Source organism: Prinia subflava, chromosome 12 (genome assembly GCF_021018805.1).
Source record: "Prinia subflava isolate CZ2003 ecotype Zambia chromosome 12, Cam_Psub_1.2, whole genome shotgun sequence".
NCBI classification, from domain to species: domain Eukaryota; kingdom Metazoa; phylum Chordata; class Aves; order Passeriformes; family Cisticolidae; genus Prinia; species Prinia subflava.
In genome coordinates, this window is record NC_086258.1 from 8,708,155 (window position 1) to 8,728,937 (window position 20,783).

General features: G+C 47.3%; 2 protein-coding genes across 6 annotated transcripts; both read left to right on the forward strand.

Annotated features, from left to right (window-relative positions):
* Positions 1 to 64: 64 nt before the first annotated feature.
* SNAPC4 (small nuclear RNA activating complex polypeptide 4) lies at positions 65 to 13,023 on the forward strand. Of its 4 annotated transcripts, none has more exons than XM_063409950.1 (23): positions 65 to 376; positions 967 to 1,007; positions 1,334 to 1,495; positions 1,876 to 2,001; positions 2,233 to 2,311; positions 2,830 to 2,911; positions 3,435 to 3,539; positions 4,026 to 4,098; positions 4,366 to 4,530; positions 4,743 to 4,890; positions 5,195 to 5,301; positions 5,571 to 5,665; positions 5,812 to 5,906; positions 6,184 to 6,269; positions 6,729 to 7,118; positions 7,511 to 7,600; positions 7,830 to 8,055; positions 8,145 to 8,215; positions 8,535 to 8,618; positions 8,825 to 8,852; positions 9,278 to 11,286; positions 11,770 to 11,921; positions 12,523 to 13,023. In XM_063409950.1, exons 1-22 carry the CDS (start codon positions 211 to 213, stop codon positions 11,890 to 11,892), a joined length of 4,551 nt encoding a protein of 1,516 aa, XP_063266020.1. In that variant the 5' UTR covers positions 65 to 210; the 3' UTR covers positions 11,893 to 11,921; positions 12,523 to 13,023. The 4 variants fall into 4 exon arrangements, with proteins under 4 accessions (XP_063266020.1, XP_063266019.1, XP_063266021.1 ...); XM_063409949.1 differs by having other exon boundaries at positions 11,770 to 11,903; XM_063409951.1 differs by having other exon boundaries at positions 6,732 to 7,118; positions 11,770 to 11,903.
* A 1,546-nt stretch (positions 13,024 to 14,569) lies between these two features.
* Positions 14,570 to 20,684, forward strand: CARD9 (caspase recruitment domain family member 9). 2 transcript variants are annotated; one of them, XM_063408907.1, is made up of 13 exons: positions 14,570 to 14,661; positions 14,961 to 15,182; positions 15,516 to 15,653; positions 16,003 to 16,328; positions 16,725 to 16,904; positions 17,073 to 17,222; positions 17,496 to 17,624; positions 17,725 to 17,916; positions 18,464 to 18,505; positions 19,091 to 19,136; positions 19,753 to 19,823; positions 20,307 to 20,383; positions 20,545 to 20,684. In XM_063408907.1, exons 2-13 carry the CDS (start codon positions 14,999 to 15,001, stop codon positions 20,639 to 20,641), a joined length of 1,632 nt encoding a protein of 543 aa, XP_063264977.1. In that variant the 5' UTR covers positions 14,570 to 14,661; positions 14,961 to 14,998; the 3' UTR covers positions 20,642 to 20,684. The 2 variants fall into 2 exon arrangements, with proteins under 2 accessions (XP_063264977.1, XP_063264978.1); XM_063408908.1 differs by having other exon boundaries at positions 14,573 to 14,661; positions 17,499 to 17,624.
* The last annotated feature ends 99 nt before the right edge of the window (positions 20,685 to 20,783 follow it).

Below are 20,783 nucleotides of genomic sequence, written 5' to 3' on the forward strand. Positions count from 1 at the left end.
GCGCTGTCCCGCTGTCGCGCTCCCGTTCAGGGCCCAGCCCGGGCCGGGCTCTGCGGGCCCCGGGGCCGCCCCTGGCCGTGCACGTGCGCCGAGCCGCGCTGGGATTGGCTGAGCAGTGTCTCGTGCCGGATCAGCTGACCCGCGCCCACAGCAGCGATTGGCGGAGCGCGGGGGCCGGGCCAGCGCAGCCCCGGGAGCGGCGGTGCCGCCATGTCCGGCGGGCCGGGCCCGGCCGGGCCCCTCCGCTCCCCTCAGGGCCTCGACCTCGATGCGGAGCGGGAGAAGATCCGCCGCGAGATCGAGCAGCTGGAGCGCAGCCTGCAGCCTGGCGGGGCCGAAATCCAGCTGGCGCTGTCCGACTCCAGCCTCATCTCCGGTACTGCTTCGGGGGGGTTCGGGGCGCTCCCGGTACCGGCACTTTGCACGTTCCCTTTACACCCCAGTACCGCCAGCAGTGAAATCGCGGGGGCCAAGCGCGCCTCACAAGCTGCTGTGTGAGCCGCACCATCCGCAGCGCTGCTGAAGTTCATTTTCCAAAGGCGAGAGGAGCCGGTGGCAGCGGGAGGGAGCGTCTGTGTCCGCAGAGGCTGCACCGGCGGCCTGCGGACCGTGCGGCTCCGTGGGGCCGCTGCCCCGGGTCCGCGCCGCTCCCGGTGGGGCTGCCGGGGCCGAGTTCGTGTTTCCCCGGCTCGGGAAGTTCGCTTGGCTGCGCACCCGGGAGCCTCTCATGTGCAGGACCACGAGTCAGCTTTGCTGTAGTCATCCAGAGCTGCTCTTGTTTTCCTTCTCTAGGGAAAAAAAAATTTAAAAAAGCATAAGTGGAGTATAACTAAATAACCCACTGATGATCATGTCTGAGATCTCTCTGGTGCTTTTTCCTCTGTGTTTTAGTTGAAAAGATTTGGGTTTAAAGCTTTCCTTTTATCCCACTACAATCAACATTTTTGTATTTTGTTCGTCTAACAGATGATGATGATGCAGATGATGAAGAGTCTCATGCTGAAATGGTAATTGTTTTCATTTTAAGTTTATATTTCCAGCCGTGTATTGAAGGGAACGGGAGGAAGGGAAACCTCACCCTCCTCTGGGGAAATCCAGGCCTTGGCTTTGTGCTCAGTAGAACCTGAATTTTGGGTATTCCTGCCCAGGATTTTATTATTCAGTGTCAGAGATCTCTTCCTGCCCCATGTCCCTGCAGACCCCACAGGCTGTGGGCACACAGCAGGTTCAGCTGAGGGAGTGCTGAGTTACAGAACTGATTTTTGCAGACCTGCTTTTCCAACAACTGGTTTTTTTTCTCTATTTTCTCCCTAAATACCTTATTTGTCTCAAGGAAGTGGAAATAGGAGAAGACAGCGATGATGATGATGATGATATTGAAAACCTGCCCCAGAATCCAGAAACCTGCCTGCAGATGAACCATGTGTACCAAGAGGTTATCAGGGAAAAGATTGAGGAAGTGGAGCTGCTCATTGCACAAAACAAAGAGCAGCAGGTGAGCAAAGCAGGAGTGAAATGCTCATTTCTGTGCTTTTCTGGGTCACTATTTGCCATCCTTCCTTCCCCTCAAGCCCAGGACTCCAATTGTTTATTTAACTGATTATTCCATGCTTTCTTACAATAAAAAATGGGTATTTTACATGATATATTTTAGCTTGTTGTGGCAAGTTAGTATTTTATTAACCTTTTAAATCATCTGCACTGTGCAAACTCAGGGAAGTTCCAAATCCTGCCTTTAAGTCCTGCTCTGATTTTACAGCCTGGTGCTGCAGGTTTAACCCTGCCTGGGGTGTTTGTGGGGGCTCAGCCACTGCTCCCTGAAATCAGGAATCTGGAGGAGACACTGATCCTGTTCCATTCATTCTTGTATTGCAGAAGGAAATCATGTCTGAGCTTGATGGTTCAAAAACAGCCAAGGCAGGAGATGGCAGAAATCTACCAGCAAATGTTTTTTTGGGTCATTTTATCAAGCCATACTTTAAGGATAAAATAACAGGAATTGTAAGTACATACAAGCAGCTTCCAGACTGATGTGTCTTCAGTGATGGATGTCATGTTTAAACTGTTTTTATTTCAGTGTGTAACTGAATGTCACTCCTCAGCCTGAAAACTTTTTCCTCTCACTTTTCACTCTCCCTCTTTTGGAAATGTTTGTTCAGCCCTGTGAGTTTTAAGAAGAAACAGCAATTTTGTCTGACTCTCAATACATCTAACCCTTCTCATCCTCATCAGGGCCCTCCTTCCAATGAAGATGCCAAGGAAAAGGCAGCTCAGGGCATAAAATCCTTTGAACAGCTGCGTTCAACCAAGTGTAAGTAAGTCTGGGTGCTGTTCTAGAAGAGCTATAACGTGTATATTCATATAACAAATGTGTATATTAATATAACAAATGTGTATATTAATATAACAAATTTATATATTCATATTGTGTGTGTGTTCCTGTTTGCAGTTAAGCATCAACACCTCTTACCGAGTCACAAAAAAGTCATTAAAAGGGAACGGGGTGCTCTGTAAATTACTCATTATGTCATTAATGACTCCTTTTTCATTTGTTCTGCTGCATCAGCTCCTTTGTGCTCCCCTGAACCAAGTAAGGAGGTGCAAGTCTCTTTAAGAGATCCCAAATCTTTTAGTCTTTAAGTCTCTTTGGAGATCCCAATTAAACTGAGCCAGAGGCTGTGCCCTGCCCAAGCCTGACAGGATGTTGGTGATTTGGGCAGGGAATTCTCTCTGCAGAGCTGGAGGATGTTCCCAGGGGTGCTGGGAGCAGGGGGTGTCCCCTGGCAGTGGTTTTGCACTGATGTCTGCCTGCTCCCCTGTCTGGTTTAGGGAAGACTGGAGAGAAGATGCTGCTGCAGAAATCCGTGGTGAGCGACCGCCTGCAGCGCCTGCTCCAGCCAAAGCTGATCAAGTGAGTGCTGCCCAAAAATCCCCGGAGAACATTGCATGGGAAAGGAGGAGAAGGGAGATGTGGAGATTTCACCTTCCTCCAGCAAGTTCCTGTGTTAATTGCTTGTGTTTGTGGGGTATTACAGCCATCTATTTCTTCCCACTGGCACTGTGGTGTAATTTAAAATACTTTGCAGGGCGTGAAGCTGAAATTGTGATATGTGGTGAGACCTGATGGTGTGTCCAGCAAGGGATTTCTGTGCTGGACCTGGCACAGTCTTTATGGCTGTTGCAGCAACCATTGGTTCTCTGTGTGAGCACCAAAATGGTTTATCTGAAACCTGTTGTGGGTCAGGGATTGCATTGAAGGGACAGAAATACAATGAGTGTGCCTTGTGGGAAAAGCTGGGAGAAGAGTTTTGTGTGGAAATAAACTTGAACGAAAGAGTGATACTGGTGGGGAAGGTGTCTCTGCTGTACATCTGATGCCATTGGCCTCATTCCCATCTATCCTATTAAGTAGTGATAAAAATGTTTTTGAACAGGTTGAGTTATTGGAACCAGAAACTGGAGAAAGTGAAGACTGAAATAGAAAAACAGATCTTGGAAAAGCAAATCAAAGAATTGGAGCAAGAAATAGAAGCAATTAAGTAAGAAGTCTTTCTGTGTTCTTGGTGACAAATGAAATGTCTTAGAGTTTAGCTCTAAAAGTTCCCTCCTTCTCATTCTAGATGGGTCACTGGTGTTGGGTGGTAAAAAATTTGCTGCTGTTGTGGCTCTGCAGCTCTCTCATCTCCACAGTTCTGTACTAAGAAATGTGTTTGGGTCTTGATACACAAAGTGTGGTGCCTGCACCCAGTATACGGGTGCTGCTTTAAATGGTTCTTACTTTACCAACAAAGGAGCAGAGCTCTGACTTTTTTTTCATATTTTTGAGCTCATGAACAAATGAATTCCATATCCAGATCTGGTATTTGGTTATGGCATTAATTGTTTCTCCTGCTAAACCAAGTGTTCAGTTCTTGTGGAAGTCAGGAGCAGGTGGGAGGATTGGGATGGGGCAGGATCAAGAAGACAAAGTGTTTCATTAACCATTTAATACAATTCTTTCTTCCTCTTTGTACCTTCTGCTTTAGCCAACTGCCAGAAAGTGACTTAATAGGAAACAGATTTGATGAGCATGACTGGGACAAAATTTCAAACATCCACGTGAGTTGGGGGATCAGCTGTTTTATTGCTTCTGATATCTGTGTCCTTCTTCTTGACAATCACCTGACCAGGTTTGCACCCTGTGTTTCCATCTTGCATTTCTCCAAGTTGACTTTTAAGTGATCTCAGCTTGTTAAATTTGGTGATTTAATTGTAGGAAAGCTTGGCAGTAAGATATATCTGGAATGCAAAATACTGTTTTTTCTGTTTGTCCAGGTGTCTTAATCCCAGCTACGAGACTAAACATGTTTTTGTTGTTTCTTTTAGTTTGATGGACAGCGTAGCTCAGAAGAACTGAGGAAGTTTTGGCAAAATTGGGAGCATCCAAGCATCAACAAAAAGGAATGGACTGAGGAGGAAATAGAGAGGCTGAAGGAAATAGCTGCTAAACACAACTACCTGGATTGGCAGACCATTGCCCAGGAGCTGGGGGTAAGGTCTGAACTGGCAAATTGGTTCATTCTGGCTTTACTTTGCCTCTTGTCAGGTTTAAAAAACAATGTTAATACTAATTCACTGTTAATTAATGCTTTCTGAGGAGTGTCCAAGAACAGTACCAAAAAGGTTTGGTACTTTTCTTTCTTTTCCCTCTTGCTTTTTGTACTCAGAAATAACCTGCTTCTCTCTCTTTTCCTTGTATTAAGACAAACAGGACAGCTTTCCAGTGTTTGCAGAAATACCAAATCCATAACAAAGATTTAAAAAGGAAAGAATGGACCAAGGATGAGGATGAGATGCTTTCAGACCTCGTTCAAGAGATGAGAGTGGGAAACCATATCCCATACAAGAAAAGTAAGTGACCCACAAGTGACAAACCCTTCATTCACCTGGAAAGCTTCACTGTCCCATTCTCTTCTCTTTGCTGGAAGTTGTGATCTCTGCCTTTCCTGTACCTATCTGGAAGTTTCATTTTATCAGCAAGAACTTAATATCTCTTGGAACCTTTATCCATATTGCAAATTTGGCTGATACTGGCTGAGCACCATTTTTTAAGAGATTAAAGTGCTGCTTATGGCAATCACTGCTTGCAACTGTTGTCCAGATAAAGGAAGAAGCATTAATTACAAGAGAGTTAAATAAACCTTTTAATTTCCAGTTGCTTATTACATGGAAGGAAGAGATTCTGCTCAGCTGATTTACCGCTGGACAAAGAGTGTGGACCCCAGCTTGAGGAAAGGACCCTGGACAGCAGAGGAAGATGGTGTAAGCTGCATTCTCTGGGCCTGGCATTGCAGGGTGGGAATGTTGGGGTGCTGAGGTGTGGCATGGCTGTAGATCTGAGCTTTAGCAGTGGCACAGAGCAGTGTAAAACAGACCAAGGTGGGCTCTTCACAGCTCAAGAGGGCTTAGAAGCTCCTAAACAGTTTTGCCCAGAGATTTGCACAGGAAACAAATAGAACTGCTGCTGTCTCAAGCCTGTTAGGGTTGATGCTGGTGAGGATCTGAGCTCTTGCTTTGTGTGGTGCACACAGATGCTGATGGCTGCAGTTCAGAAGTACAGGGAGAAGCAGTGGTACAAAATCCGGACAGAGGTGCCGGGCAGGAGCGACGCCCAGTGCCGGGACCGGTGAGTTCAGGCCAGGTACCAGCCCCTTCACGAAGGGAAAGCTCTGATGAGGAATGCTGCTTTTCCTTCAGCCTTGGAGTGCAGGGATGATCTGATTGTGACAAGCACGACTGAATGTTCCTGGCTGTAATGTTTTCATTTTGAAGGTATTTAAAAGTATTGCACTGGGATGTAAAGAAAGGCAAGTGGAGCCCGGAGGAAGAGGAGCAGCTGATTGAACTGGTTCAAAAGCATGGCGTGGGTAGGTGTTTCTGTGGCTTAACGTGTAAAAATTTAGAGGTGTCATTGAGGTTTTCTCTTCTTTCATTGTAAACCCTGCATCCTCTGCTTTGTAATGATGATTGCAACTTCTTTGTATTGTGTGTTGTGGGTATTAAGGGTTTGAGATCTATTCATTCAGTAGCTCTGTCTCTTATCCAGGGAAATGTATAATATTTGTGTAATGGATGCATTGAAAGGCTTGTTGCTCAGTTTGTGGCACAAATAAAAATGTTCTGCATCCTCCACATCCTTTTCAGGTCGCTGGGCTAAAATAGCTTCAGAGCTGCCACATCGGACTCACTCTCAGTGCCAGAGCAAGTGGAGTCTCATGATTGGCTCTAAGGTATTGTGGAAATCCTGCTATGTCACAGTCCCATCTCTTCAATTAAGTTTCTCTCAACTAGAAGTGGAATCCTGTGAAATCAGTTTAAAAAATGACACTGATTTCACACAATCAGGGTTTTTGTTGTGGATTTTACAGTTTAATTTGTTGGTGGGTAAAGCAGCTTTCATTCTGAAGGACTGAAGTTAATTTGCTATATATTTGTATATTATCCAGAATTCTTTCCTGCCTTGAAATGTCTGTAAGGGTGGGATATGTGTAGGTTTTCATGTCTGTACCCCATGAGTTGCCACTTTTGGTCCCAGGCATTCAAGAAATTCTGACTCCTTAAGACTATTTTGAAGACGGTTTGGTTTCCAAAACCTTGTTTCCTTTGGAAAAGGAAACTTCCTGATTTGAGAGAGTTGCAAGCCAGGGGTGAACACTGCCTAAAACTCGTGTGTGCTTGTTTTGATCAAGAAGAAAAGATCTGAGGCGACCAAACGGCGCCACGGTGACGACAGCTCCAGCCCTTCGGAGAGCAGCAGTGAGGAGGACATGGAGCTGGAGCTGGAGGACAGCTCAGACGAGAGGGAGAGCAGCACCACGAGAAGGGAGGAGTGTGCAGTCCCCAGCATTGACCTGTGGATACCAACACACACAGACACGCAGGTGGCAACTGCAGAGAGATACACAATCCAATCCCTCCTCTCTGGGGCAGGGAGCAGCTGCAGAGACTTTGCAAGGGCAGGATGTGACAGAGGAGGAGCTGCTGATCAATCCTGCCAGCTGACCACCGTGCTGAAGGGCATTGCACACCCCTATGCCACGGACGTGCTGGTGGAGAATCCTGCAGAAGTGATGGCCCAGGTGAGCTGGGGTGGGAGCTTGGAGCTTGCTCAGAAGTTAGAAGGGAAGCACAGCTGCTGCACTAAGGGCAGGATGTGATAGCAGATAACATTTTGCTGTTCATTCCCTTGTACTGTTAAGTCAAAAAATGTGAAGATAATTACCCAGTAAAATCTAGGTTTTGGATTTTTGGTAGATTCCTCACACGAAAGTTTTTATGAAGTAGCATTTGGTGTTGTGATGATGCTCAAGGATTAAAAGTAAAGGTTTTCACTTCTGAGTTGATTTCATTTAATAAGATGTCTTCAACAGCAGGAATGTTGAAAACTTGTACCTGCTGTGCATATCCAGTGCAAATAACTTGCTTTGAGTGATTTTCCCTTCTGTCATTTCTTGTGTGCTTTCATCTTCAGGCTTCCCAGAGTGGAAAACATGTGCTGTGGATAAGCCTGGAGGATGTGAGAAAAATATTAAAGAGTAACACGAGGTTCCAGAGGAAACTGGTGAGTGCCTCTTGTGTCTTATCTGCCCTTGTGACATGAGCACTGCCAGGCTGTGCTTAGTAGGAATTTATTTTTATATAGTCATAGACCTTGCACTGTAATCCCAAGAGGAAAAGCTCACAGTTTTTTTTTCCTAACTGCCCTGCGAACGGTTTGTCCTGGGACTAATGGCAGAACCTTCCTAATGCAAACTCTTAATTGTGTGTTTTTTCATGCATGGCAATTAAAGATCGTAAAACCTCCTGGCAGCCTCTTATCCCAGCCCCCTGGAGTGGCTGCAGCAGCTGGGCAGGATGTCCCAGGGCTGTCAGAGAGAGCTCAGCGCCAGATCAAGGAGCGCTGGAGGAGGCTGAGCATGGACAGGAAGCTGCTGATGGCAGTGACCCCGTGGGTGGGCAATGTGCTGCTGCCCTGCACCATGCAGGCTGGGAGGATGCCTTTCCACCACACAAAAGGTACTGGGAGCCCGTCCTACCTTTGTCCCGACTTTCTGATGTCTTCTGAGTGAATTCCCAGCTGATTTTGATGTTGGATTTCTTTCCAGCTGCAGCAGTTCCTGAGCAGATGAAGTCAGTCAGCCTCACCAGCACTCCCCTGTTTGCACTGCTCATTCAGGTAAGTTTTACTGTCTCAATAGCATTACCTGCTTTCAAACAGTGAGAGTCTTTATTTTTTCACGATTTGAGGCTTAAATAAATGGTTTATCTTTGTTTCTTAAACAAATAATCTAATTACTGGACTAATCTGCCCTCATGGTATGCATATTAAATAAATCCTGCATCAAAAGTCTGCTCCTGCCAGGGCTTTTTCTTTGAATTTAAAATATCCCCAGAATCTTGCATGAGAAGCATGTCCCCTCTATCTTGCTTTGTCTCTGACCCCACCAAAACATTTTTGTTCTCATTTAAATGTTAATGAAGCTCTCACCTTGCAGCTCTTCCAGATTGATACCAAAGGCTGTATGAAGATTATTAAGGAGAGGAGGCTGAGGCAATTGGAGCTGCTTAAGGCTAATCAGGTATTGTGTTTTGAAGCTTTTCCCACTGAAGTCTTGACTAAAATAAGCACTTTAATAGTGCAGCAACACAGTTTAAATGTGTTAGCAGTTTGTTTTGGTTCAGAGGCAGAATAAAATGCTGGCTGTATTTGTTCAGGAAGTGGCAGATGTGGTTTAATCATCTTTAAATTTATCAGAAGTATAATTTGATTTACTTATTTTTACAGGCTTCCCAAAATACAGAGACTACTTCAGGTACCTACCAGAACATTTATCTTTATGATATGCAAGAATTTTCACATAAGTCATCACTATTACATTAATAACCAGTTTAACTGAAGGGGAACTTTGGGGACAAACCTGCATTGTCATGCTCATTTTTGCTATATCTTGGATCTTTAAACATGTTCCCCTTTGGTAAGGACTGGAAAAACCCTGAAGGGCTGGGGTTCCAGTGGCACTGGACCAGTTCAGGGGGGTATTGGGGTGCATTCCTGCCCCATCTCTGATTTCTGGGGGCAGTTACCCCTTGTTCACTTGTCAGGATGTGGCTTGATTAAATCAGCACTGTACTGTTGTAAGAATTCTCACAAACAGGGATTTTTCCCACATTCCTTGGTGTTTAATGAGAAGTGGCTTTTGGAAATACTGTTCATTCATTGTAATTTTCTCCTCTGCAGGCAACTCATCCCAAGCTTCTTCTCAGAGGAATTCCCAACAGGGCATCCCGAAGAATGCCGGCAGGAAATCTTCTGCCTCGAGAGCCTCAGAGAGCCGTGCCCCAGCTGTGCACAGAGCTCCCCCAGCCCTGTGCCAAAGGCAGAAGCCTAAAACTGTCTCGGAATTGCTGCGAGAGAAGCGTTTAAGGGAGTACCAGGCCAAGAGGGCCGTGCAGAGGACAGTTCTGATTGCCCCACAGGTGCTGGTTACAGGGCCTCTGATAATCCAGCACCCACCACAGCAGATCATTCTGTCTGCACAAGCAGGGAGCAAACCTGCAGCAGCTGCTGGGACAGACAGCCAAGCACGGGGCTCACCAGGGCCCACAGAGACTTCTGCTCTTGTGCCTGAAAACCATTCCTCAGCAGTGCCAGAAAATGGGAAAAGCCCCGGTTGCTCACAAGGGACAGATCAACAGTCAAGAAAGAAACTAAAAGAGGAAGCTCTGGAAAGCAGCCCTGGAGGAGGGGTTTCTCCAGGTGTGAATCCAGCTGCATCAGAGAAGGCCCCAGACCAGGGAGGGTGCAATGGTCAGGTCACAACCAATAGCTCAGCTTCAGCAGTGCTGCAGAACCAGGCTTTTGTGCCTCACCAGATCACAGTGGTGCCTCTTGGCGTGGAGTCTGGCCAGGTGTCCCTTTCCACACCAGTCACCTGTGAGCTGAAGAGGAACCGGCCCCAGCAGAGGCCAGTCCGCCTGCTGCCTGCTCTTGTCACTCCCCAATCTCCCCCTCCCGCGATTCCCAACAGCGTCCTGCCCTTCAGGTGGGTTGTAACCCCCCAGGGTGTGCTCCCCAGCACTGTGCAGACCGTGGTGGGTGTTCAGGAAATGCCAGCTGCTGCTGGGACAAGTCAGTGCCACACAACTGTGACTTCTAACAGCAACGTCTCTGGTTTGGGAGGGACTCCTGAACCAGCTGGAGCAAATCCACCTCCCCGCAGCAGAGCAGAGACAAAAGGGCCAAGTTCCCAGCGGGCAGGGGCTCCTGTAGGAAAGGCAGCTGAGCAGTCCACAGTTCCCTCACCTGTGACCTCAGTGAGTCCTGGATGCAGCACATCCAGTGTTTCTGCTGTGACCCCTGAGTGTTCAGAGCTCTCCTCCGTGGCTCCAGACTCCTCTGCAGCTCCAGCTGCCAGCCCAGCCCTGTGTGCCGTGGTGCTGCCCCAAACACAGCCCCCTGCCAGCTCTCAGGGCTCTGATTCCCAGCCTGTGCCCAGCCTCACCAGCTTGGGAAGAAGCAGTGACTCCATCACAACAAATGGATCATCCTTCATTCCAGACAGCACCAGGCCAGGAGCTGCAGCTCCTCACAGCAGTGTCCCAAGGAGCTCTGGTTGCTCTCGTGCCCAGGCACGGAGGAACAGACCCATTGCCTCCAAACCACCGAGTGCTGACGTCCCCCCACAGCCAAGCACTTCCAGGGCAGAGAAGAATCTCCTTGACTTCAGCCTCATCTCCCTGGAGGACGAGGGGCTGGTGAAGGAATGGCTGAGTGGGAAACATGGGGTTCAGGTGCCATCACTGCAGACCAGGCTGCCTTATCTGCCACCTTTCCTCTGCACCATAAAAACCCTTTCCAAGCTCCTTGTGCAGAAAGCAGCTCTGGAAGAGCAAGCAGCCTCTCTCCTGCCCTCTGAGGCCGGTGGGGATGGGGGCACTGGGGATGTTCTCCATGCTATTGGAGAACTGGTGCAGCAGAAACTGGGTGATAACCCAGCTTACCTCCTGCTGAAAGCCAGATTCCTGGCAGCCTTCACACTCCCAGCTGTCCTGGCAACGCTGCCTCCTCCCAGAGTGAGAACAACTCTGTCAGCCCTCAGGAAGGAAGATGAGGAGAGTGATGACGAGGAGTGGCAGAGTGAGAAAATGTCTGAGGAAGAGAGTTGTGGGAATGAATTATCAGGAGTACGGGAGGACTGGAAACTTGAGGATGAGCCTGGAGACAGAGATGCTGATTTACTAAATCAGGTAAAACAGATTCCAGGGGCTAAAAGCAGAAAATTACTGCCAGATAAATACTGCACTGGATTCCAGGGGGAAGCCCCCATTGTTCTTAGGTGTAGCAGAAATTTGGGTCCTTTTGAATAAGCACAGTTCTGCAGCTGATGAAAGAAAAAGCTCTGCAGCTCAGTTGCAGAAAGCCCATGGTTTATGTAGCACCTTAAACTTACCATGACAGTTCCCAGAAGGGGGTATCAAATCTCCCTTCCCCTTTCTGTTTATAATCTGCTGCCCTGACACCTGCATTTTTGAAATCAGGCCTTTGTTTTCACTCTGTAAACTGATGTTCTGTGCCTTCTTTGACGTTGGTAATGGAATGTTGTCCCATGCTGCATTTTGAAAGTAGATGAAAGAGTGTTGTAGAAATCTTGCTGATCTCCCTAAATCAAAAAGGTGGCTGAAGGGGTTATTTGTAATTCTCGTGGTGCTGATCATCTGCTTCTGTTGCAGGGCATGAGGGCTGAGGAGAGCCCTGCTCTGTCTGCCTTGGGCTCCTGCACTGATGTGGCTGATGCTGGTGCTCCCCAAATCAGGAGAAGTGCCCGCTTCAGGAAGAGGAGGAGGAGGATATGAGGAGAAAATGTGTTAGTAGCTCCTCGGTGGTTTGTACATCTTGCTGAGAACTGTTTCTCTGTGGTTTAGCTCAGACAATGAATCATGACCCCAGAAAAGGACTGAAATGATCTCTGCTCTTGTTCCCTGAGGACACAGAGTTCTACAGTCACCATCAATCACAGCCTAAAGCTGATAATACTTTGGGGAGAGGGAAAGTTGATGTCTCTGTGATAAATTTATATATAAACTCATGAAATTCAAACATTTGGCAGCCTTTTAGTTCATGCCCTGAACCCTACTTAGTATGCACCTAGTTGGTAGCACTCTACACGCTTGACAGTGGAGTTTTTCTTTAGTACTTCATCTTTGAGCAACTTAGTGGGGTTTGGGGTTAATTTTCCCAATTTGGCTTCATTTCTGTACAGTTATAACAGATCACCCTCTGCAGGGGACAAGTGGGTGATGTCCTAATATCTGCTGAGGTTTTTGGTGCACTGGATGCAATGAACATGAACAGTGATTCATGTGGCTGTCAGATGAGACTGGTTGGGGATTTTTTTCTTGAAAAATTCATTTTAGAAACTCCAAAAGGGCAACTTCCCTGTAAAAATGCTGCGACTGATAGGAGCTGTTTGTGCTTTGTTACAGGGGTCACTGGGATGAGCTCTGCCTCCCTGCATGGCAGTAGGAGATAATCTTTGCACTGGTCACTTTTACCACCTCCAATGCTCACTGGATGGACCTGGGGAAGAAGAAAATGCTGGATTGATTTTCCCATCCCTCAACAAAACCTGCATCTGTAGGCAAGGCATAAAAATGAAAAGAACTGGCTGGAGGGAAATCTTTCAGGCACAGACTTCTGCTCTTTCAAACTCCCACCTGCCATAGATGCTGAGGGGGAATATTGCTGGAAATGTGGGGGAACAAGCAATGGTGGTTATTTATTTCTTTCTTGTGTTAGTCCCTATTTATGTGAATGTTTATCCATGTTCAGAATATGGTAATTGAGTGTTTTTTAGTGTTGTGACAGTGGCTTTGCGTGGTAACTGACTGAATACTGTGGAAAAAGCAGCAGATTACTTTTGTATCAAAATGACTCTTAAGTATTTGTTGAAATACAGATGTTTTATTTTTCTCACTTAAAAATTACTGATGTGTTCTGTGTGGTTTTTTATTCCTGGTAAATAGTGCATTTAATAATGTGTGTATGAGAGTGATTGCTAATGAGAAAAATGAAGTTTTCAGGCTGCATGAAAACCAGGGAAAATGGGGGAAATGAATATTCATGTGCCTAAAACTGCAGGATTGAACTAGGATTCTTTCTTGATTCTTCCACAGCCTGCCCTATACAGACATCACAAATCACTTTAAAAAAACTTGTTTCTTCATTTATAACCCAGCAATTTCTGTCTCACAGAGAGGTGCAAGGTTAGCTGAGGCAAAGCTGATAAAATCTAGAGGGAAAATGCTGTGAAAGCTTCATTCCACTGCACTGACTGAACTTCCTGAGTGTAGTGGGGAGTTGGGAGTCTGAGCTTTTCCACGAGGGCTCTTCAGGCAGAGCTGGGGACAGAGGGTCACTGGGTGCCAGGGTTGCAATAATTGAATGATTGCAATAAATGATTGCAAATGCTGCTCAAAAGGTGCCCTTATAATTTTTTGTGGAAAAACTGCATAAGCAGCAGCTGGATTTGTCTTTTTTCAGGATTAAATTGATTTGTCACTAGAAAAAAACCTCCATAGGCAAAATTGGTCAATTAACAGACACACTGATTACCTTCAGCAAGGGCACAGCTGACACAGGTACAGCATCTTTTTTTAGTGTAAAGCTAATTTAATGACAAGAAACACAGGCTGGAAGAATTTCTGAGCATCTCTGCCCTGCTGCTAATGATAACATGGAAAAACTCTCTATAAACTTAGAAAGCAGAACAAAGAGTGGAGTGGGAAGCTAATGGGAACATGTGTCATGCTGCCATGGCATCGGAGCCTGTGTGTTCTCCAGGCTTTTTTAAAAACACTCTGAGTGAGTCCTGAGTTCAGCTCCAGGGCTGTGGGAAGGGGGGAGGCAGGCTCAGGTCTTCTGGTGGTGCTCAGCATCATCACAGTGCTGCTCCTTTTTTGCTGCCATGGCCACAGCCTGTCATTTGGCAATCATGGGGGATGTTCCTTGCTTTGCCAAAACTTGATTCCCTTTCTCTTTCTTGTCATAATTATGCTGGAAGCTGACGACATCCAAAATTAGAGGCATCAATATAGAAATGGTCCTTTTCATCTGAGAGTGAGTTCTTGCTGCCACCTGTTTTCCTGGAGAAATATGTTAACATCTGGAAAGCCTTTGAAGAGCCTCTTTCTTCTGATTTGGTGGCTGGTTTTGCCCCCTGAAATCAGCTGCACACACCTATGGCTGTGACTTTCATTCTTAGTCTTTCTCACCTCTGCACAAGGAAGCTTTCTGGACCCCCAGTGGGACAGATTAGAAAACAAAACAGAATTAATCTGAAATCACTGGCTATGTGCTGCTGCTGACTCACGATGCCATTACCATCTTTCTCCTCCCCCATCACCCTGTCTGTCTTCCCCTTTTTTATTTATCTGTCTTTTCCTTCCCTTTCCCATCTAAGGGTATAGCTGAGTAGTTTCCCCTTTTTTCTGAAACCAGTTTTGTTCCTGGAATTATCTTTTCTCTAGTCAGAATACAGAGGGAGGCTACACCCAAGACAGGTTTCCTCAGAGCCAGGACACAAGAGGAGAATCAAAGAAGCTTTTGTGACTGCAGAGGTGAAGGTTTGTGATACAGAATGGCTGATATTAACAGGGAATAAAAGTTTATTTTACAGCTCTAAGGTAAAGTGTCAGTTCTTGTGGGTGTTAGACTTGGTGTCTGTGTGGTCAGACAGAACACAGGGATCTCACATGCTGGGAGGTGGAGAAGGAAGAGTGAACTGCTCGTAAAGCAGAGGCAACAGCTAATTAAAACACTTCTGCATTCTCAGTCTGTGACATTCTTCATTTCACCACCACTGCCACGCTGCTCCGAGAGGCTCAGGGGCTGCTTGTTTGTTTTTTTGGTGGTTTTTTTCCAGACAGGACGACACTGCTCACTGATCCCCTCAGTGCTGTCATGCTGGAAGAGGATAAGGATGAGATCTGTTGGAATAACCTGGAGAATTTCCGTGTGAAGCTGATCTCAGTGATCGACCCTTCCCGGATCACCCCTTACCTGCGCCAGTGCAAAGTGCTCAGCCCTGATGACGAGGAGCAGGTTCTCAATGACCCCAGCCTGGTCATGCGCAAGCGGAAGGCAGGTGGGAGCACTTCAAATGTTTTTGTGGAGTTTCCAGGCCCTTGGTTTGGGATTATCTGGGGAGTTAGACACTGGAAGGACTGCCCGGGGAGGTGCTGCTGTCACCCTCCCTGCTGGTGTTTAAACAAAGCACTTGGTGCCATGGTCTGGTTGAGAAGGTGGTTCAGTCATAGGATGGACTTAATGATCCAAGAGGTCTTTTTCAACCTAATTTATTCTGTGATTGGATCCCAGGGACTTTTGTATGTAGAGAAAGTGAAGCCATTTTTTCTTGTGTTACAAACAGGTGAAGAGAGAAATAACTGAATAGAATATTCCATTGCCATGATTTCAGGTGTTCTCCTGGACATTCTTCAGCGAACAGGACACAAGGGCTTTGAGGCGTTTATGGAGAGTCTGGAGCTTTATTATCCCCAGCTGTATAAGAAAATAACTGGCAAAGAGCCCAGCAGGGTTTTCTCTCTGATTATAGGTAATGTTTGTGTTCTCAATAACAGCTCCTCCTTTGGTGCTGCTGAGCAGAGTCAGGGGCATTCCCTGCCTTGCTCCATGTGTGCTTTGGAAGGGTTCTGGGAAGAACAGCCCTGGTGTCACGGGCTGGACTGGGGAGGGGGAGGAGGAAGCAGAAGGATGAATTCTTCCTTCTGCCTGTTGTATCAGTGACTGTGGTGCAGGAAGGCACAGAGCAGAGAGGCACAGTGGGGATAATTTGATCCCACACATCCTCAGGGTTGGCTGCAGTGATGTGGAGGGGAAGCGGAGCTCTGTGTGTGCCTGGCAGCAGCCAGGACAGCAGAGAGTGACCCCTGCCCCACAAACAGACACTGCTGGCGAGTCTGGCCTGAGCCAGGTGCTGATGAACGAGATCATGAAGCTGCAGAGCGCGGTGCAGGAGGAGCGGCGCAAGGCGCAGGAGCTCACGGTGTGGCTGCACTCCAAGGAGGACACCCTGAGGGAGATGTGGGTCAGGGACAGCCTGCTCCGCAAGCACCAGGAGCGCGCCCAGAGGATGAAGGAGGAGAGGGACAGCCTGAGCAAGGAGCTGCGCAAGTGCAAGGACGAGAACTACAACCTGGCCCTGAGCTACGCCAAGCAGAGCGAGGAGAAGAGCGCGGCCCTCATGAAGAACAGGGACCTGCTGTTGGAGGTCAGTCACAGCTTCTCCAGCTTCCTCCTCCTTACCCGACCCTGGAAGGCTGGGCTGAGCATCTTGTCTTTGCCAAGGATGCTCCAGTCCAGGGTAAAGCAGAGCATCTTCTCTAGCACGTGTCTTTGAGCTAGTAGCTCAGCGCTGTAGGCCCGTATTTTACAAGTTGTGCTGTGAATGATGACCAGTCTTGCCCTCACTGAAGGCTGCTCTCACAAAGGAAGCACAGGAGCACGTACCTGTTAGCACACAGGAAGGACTGTGGTCCCCAGAGCACAAAGCTTCCTGAGGAAAACACAGCTGGGGAGAAACTTATCCTGTATTTGGCTGGGGAACTGAGAACTGGTCTTGCAGAGCTTTCTCCTTGCTCCTGCTGAGCTCTGAACCTTCTTGTAGATCGATCAGCTGAAGCACAGCCTCATGAAGGCTGAGGACGACTGCAAGCTGGAGAGGAAGCACACCATGAAGCTGAAACACGCCATAGAGCAGCGCCCCAGCCACGAGGTGGTGTGGGAGATCCAGCAGGAGAAGGAGCTGCTCTTGGCCAAGAACCAGGAGCTGGAAAACACTCTCCAGGTTGGTGGGGTGGTTGAGCATGGACTCAAGGGATTATTTGTAGCAGTCAGGGCAGCAAAGGCTCCAGTGAAGATTGTGGGGGTCAGCTGTTACCCAAGAGCCCTGAGTGGAGAGAACTGATATAGAGTTAGATGGTGGCCCTGTCTCACCTCTTCCTTTGTCCTGCAGGTTGCCAGGGAGCAGAACTTGGAGAAGAGCTTCTCCAAGGAAACTCTGGAGAATGACTGCAGCCAGACTGTGGAGGAACGCCGGGAGCTGGTGAACACCATCTACAACCTGCGCAAGGAGCTGCGCCGAGCCAAGGTGCTCCAGGACAAAGTAGGTGCTGCTGCTCAAATTCCTGCTGGGGGCCATGGATTAGACAGGCAGGTGAAACACCTGCAGTGTCTTGCCTGTGGAGCAGGGCAGCTGCTCAGGAGCAATCCCTGCTGCTCCCACGGCTGTACCTGTATTTCAGCACTCTGCGTGTGGCAGGTGACAGCTCAGACACCCCATGGAGCTCTGGCCAGGGCAATCTGTGGCACAGAGCAGGAGTGGGGACAGTCTGGCTCAGTCTCTGCCCACAAGCAGCTGCTTTTGACCTTGTCTCAGCAGTTTGCAGAGGAAAAGGAGATGCTGGAGCTACAGTGCACATCTCTGAGGAAGGACTCCCAGATGTACAAAAAACGGATTGAAGCTGTTCTGCAGCAGATGGAGGAAGTGGCTTTGGAGAGAGACCAGGTGATAAAATATCTCTCACTGCTTATCACTGCTTTTTGGACAGACAGTGCCAGCCTGCCTGTGCTGTTGTGTGAACACCACGTGTTGTTCCTCTGCACAGGCTGTCCTGACCCGAGAGCAGTTCCACGTGCAGTATTCCAAGAACCTGGTGGAGAGAGATGCCTACCGCAAGCAGATTCGGGAGCTGGGGGAGAGATGTGACGAGATGCAGCTGCAGCTCTTCCAGAAGGAGAGTCAGCTCCTGGCCACTGAGGCCAAGCTGAAGAGGCTGCAGCTGGAGCTGCCCACACCGGTACAACTCTCCTCCCCTCCATGGGATTGGGAAGCTGAGGATGGGCTCACACTGTGGCTGTTCCCAGGCCTTTGTGCCTGAGCAGCTCCAGCTCATCAGGCAGTGAACACCTGCCTGAGCCACCATCAAAATTAATTAAAACCATTGCCATGCAAATGCTGGGTTTAGAAAATGAAAGATAGTTTCTATGACCTCATCCTGATTTCAGGCATGGAGAAGCTGGACAGATGCAAGCTCAGGCCACCTGTGTTTGTGTTTGGAGCATTTCCAAAGGTTATGAGGGGTTCCTCAAGCACCAAGAGTGACCCTGTTTAGAGACTTGGTGTGAGCCATTTGGATGAAATGGGAAGCTAAGATTTCTGGAACTAAATTAGATATATTTTAATTAATTGGCATCTTGTGTACTTTCTTGAGTGACCAGACAGGAGTGTAGGAGGCAGCAAGTCCACACTTCTGTGTTTTCTGGAGCTCTCAGTCTCCTGTATGTTCCCTTGCTGTCACTTCCTTGCTTCTGAGGAATGATTAATCTATACTGGTTTTGTTTCAGACCTCTGACCTGGATGACTTCTCCTCCAGAGATTCCCAGGAAGTGAGTAGGGTGCCTTGTTTACCTTTCACTTTCCTCTGGGATGGTTTCATGTTCCTCCCCTGTGCTCAGTTCCCCAAATATCAGCTGGTTTTCAATAGCCCAGTGCAGTGATATCAAAAAGTCCAGAGGCAGCAAGACAGGGACAGAATCTCCCTGTGTCCTCAAGTTCTAAGTGTAGGACACAGTTATGGCATTAGTCAGCAAGATTTGTTGAGTCTAAGCAAATCAAAGGAACTGAATTATTTTGAATTGCTTTTCATTGTCTCACTTGTTTGAGAAGAGGCAAAAAAGTCTTCCCCTGGGGCCATCTGTAGTAAAGAGTTTCACTTAGTTCCTAACTTCAGTGAGGGAGTGATTGTCACATTGTCTGGAGGCCAAAAGTATAAATGAGGCCAAAGGAAGCTGGATCTATTCATGGAAGATAAATCCATGAGCAAATCTAACTCCTGGCTCAGTCTGCTGTTTGCTGGCAGCAACAGGGAGAGAGAGGTTGGTTCTAGCATGTCCTGGGTTTTATATTCCTTTATCTGTTCCTACAGATTGAGGGACAGTCCTGATTTTCTTGCTCTGTTTTCTGCCCCACAGCTTGCTCTTCACAGTCACGTGGATGAAGATAGACAAACAGCTAAAAGTAAGGGGAAAACACTGAGTGGAGTTCTAGAGAGGATGGTCTATTCTGTTTTGCTCTCCTGGAAGACCTAAATGACCTTTTCATTCATTGAGATGGGAGATTTTCACTAAAACTAAACAGCACTGATCTAAAAAGGCTTTTTTAAAAACATTATTCTACCCTGCTCAGTTCAAAAATATATACTGTAACACCTGGTCACCACAGAAGGAGCTTCACCAAAATAGAGTCAGGTGTGAATTTGGGAAGCAGGGACAAGTGATGGATAAAATAATGATTAACACATTTCTCACAGTGGCCTCTGACATTAATATTATTTTAATGCAATGAACAGAAGAGCTTCTTGGCAAAGGTTTGTTTTGCTCCTGCTTAAGTTGGAAGTGGCTCTGTCTCTTTCTGAGTGTGCTGGGGAACTCCACCATCCTGGGCAAGATTCAGGGCTCAATTAAAATGAGAAGTGACTTGGGATTGATCACAGGATGGAGTTCTGAGTGCTTTGGGCTTGGTTTCAGTTCTGCTGTGGACTCTGTGCAGTTACATCACAGCTCTTCTGTTGGAAGAACTGCTGCAGGGAGAAGTTACTTTGCAGATTAAAACTGTGATTTTTTTTATCTTTCAGAAGATTGCCTGGAAGTACAAAACCAGGATCTCAGCCCTCAAGACAGCCATCTGCCCCCAAAATCAGCACGTGTAAGAGAATCTCTGTGGGCTCTTCTTTACTATGACTAGGGTTTGTGATCTTTAATATTCTCATTAATGATGGATTTATCAGCTTGGAGAAGCATGTCAGCAGCTCCTGCTTTTCCAAACTCTGAGCACTTAGTGAAGAATCCACCCTCCAAAAACAGTGAGCTCTGAATAGCAAAACATTTACAGTGGACATTTCTCCATCTGTGCATAAAAACTTCTAATTACTTTCTGCCCTTCATCTCTGGGTGGGGATGTTTTCCAGAGTAATTGTCTGCAGAATTACTGTTGGGGCAGAAAACAGACTTTCACAATTACAGATGCTGATGGAATAAATGTAGTAAAACTGTGAAACAGGAGCATTACCATCCTGCACACACAGTAAAGAACCTGCTGGTACTTGACTCTGCAGATGCAGGAAGCAACCTGGTGTTAACATTGAATAAATCCATATGGTTTTAGGGTTTTTTTTCTTTCCATTTCAAGGAGTGTGGCTTGGCCAACGAGGATCTGGCAGAAAAGGAGAAGAGGAGGATGAAGGACTGCTTTGAGCGCTACCAAAGGTAAGCAGGGCTAACCTCGAAATATCTATAATTTGCATTTCCCCTTTCCTGCCCCCAAGCTGGATTCATGGAGGGCATAAAATGAACCACAAAAGGGTCTGAAATGCTGCTTGCTTGCAGAAAACACCTTCTAAAAGTCGTATGTCTGGTCTTGTTTTCAGAAAAAGAGCAATGAGAAGGGCGCCCAAACACCGGCACCACGAGGTGGATTGGGAGAACACCTCTGGCAGCGACAACACCGACACCGAGGGCTCCTGAGACAGGGACAGCACCAAAGGCTCCTCAGGAGCCAACCTCTGAGGGAAACACCAGCTTTTATTTAGAGCGTGGCTGTGCCTCTCAATTTCATTCACAACGGACCGCTTAGACTTTAAAACCATCCAACAACCATTTCTGAAAA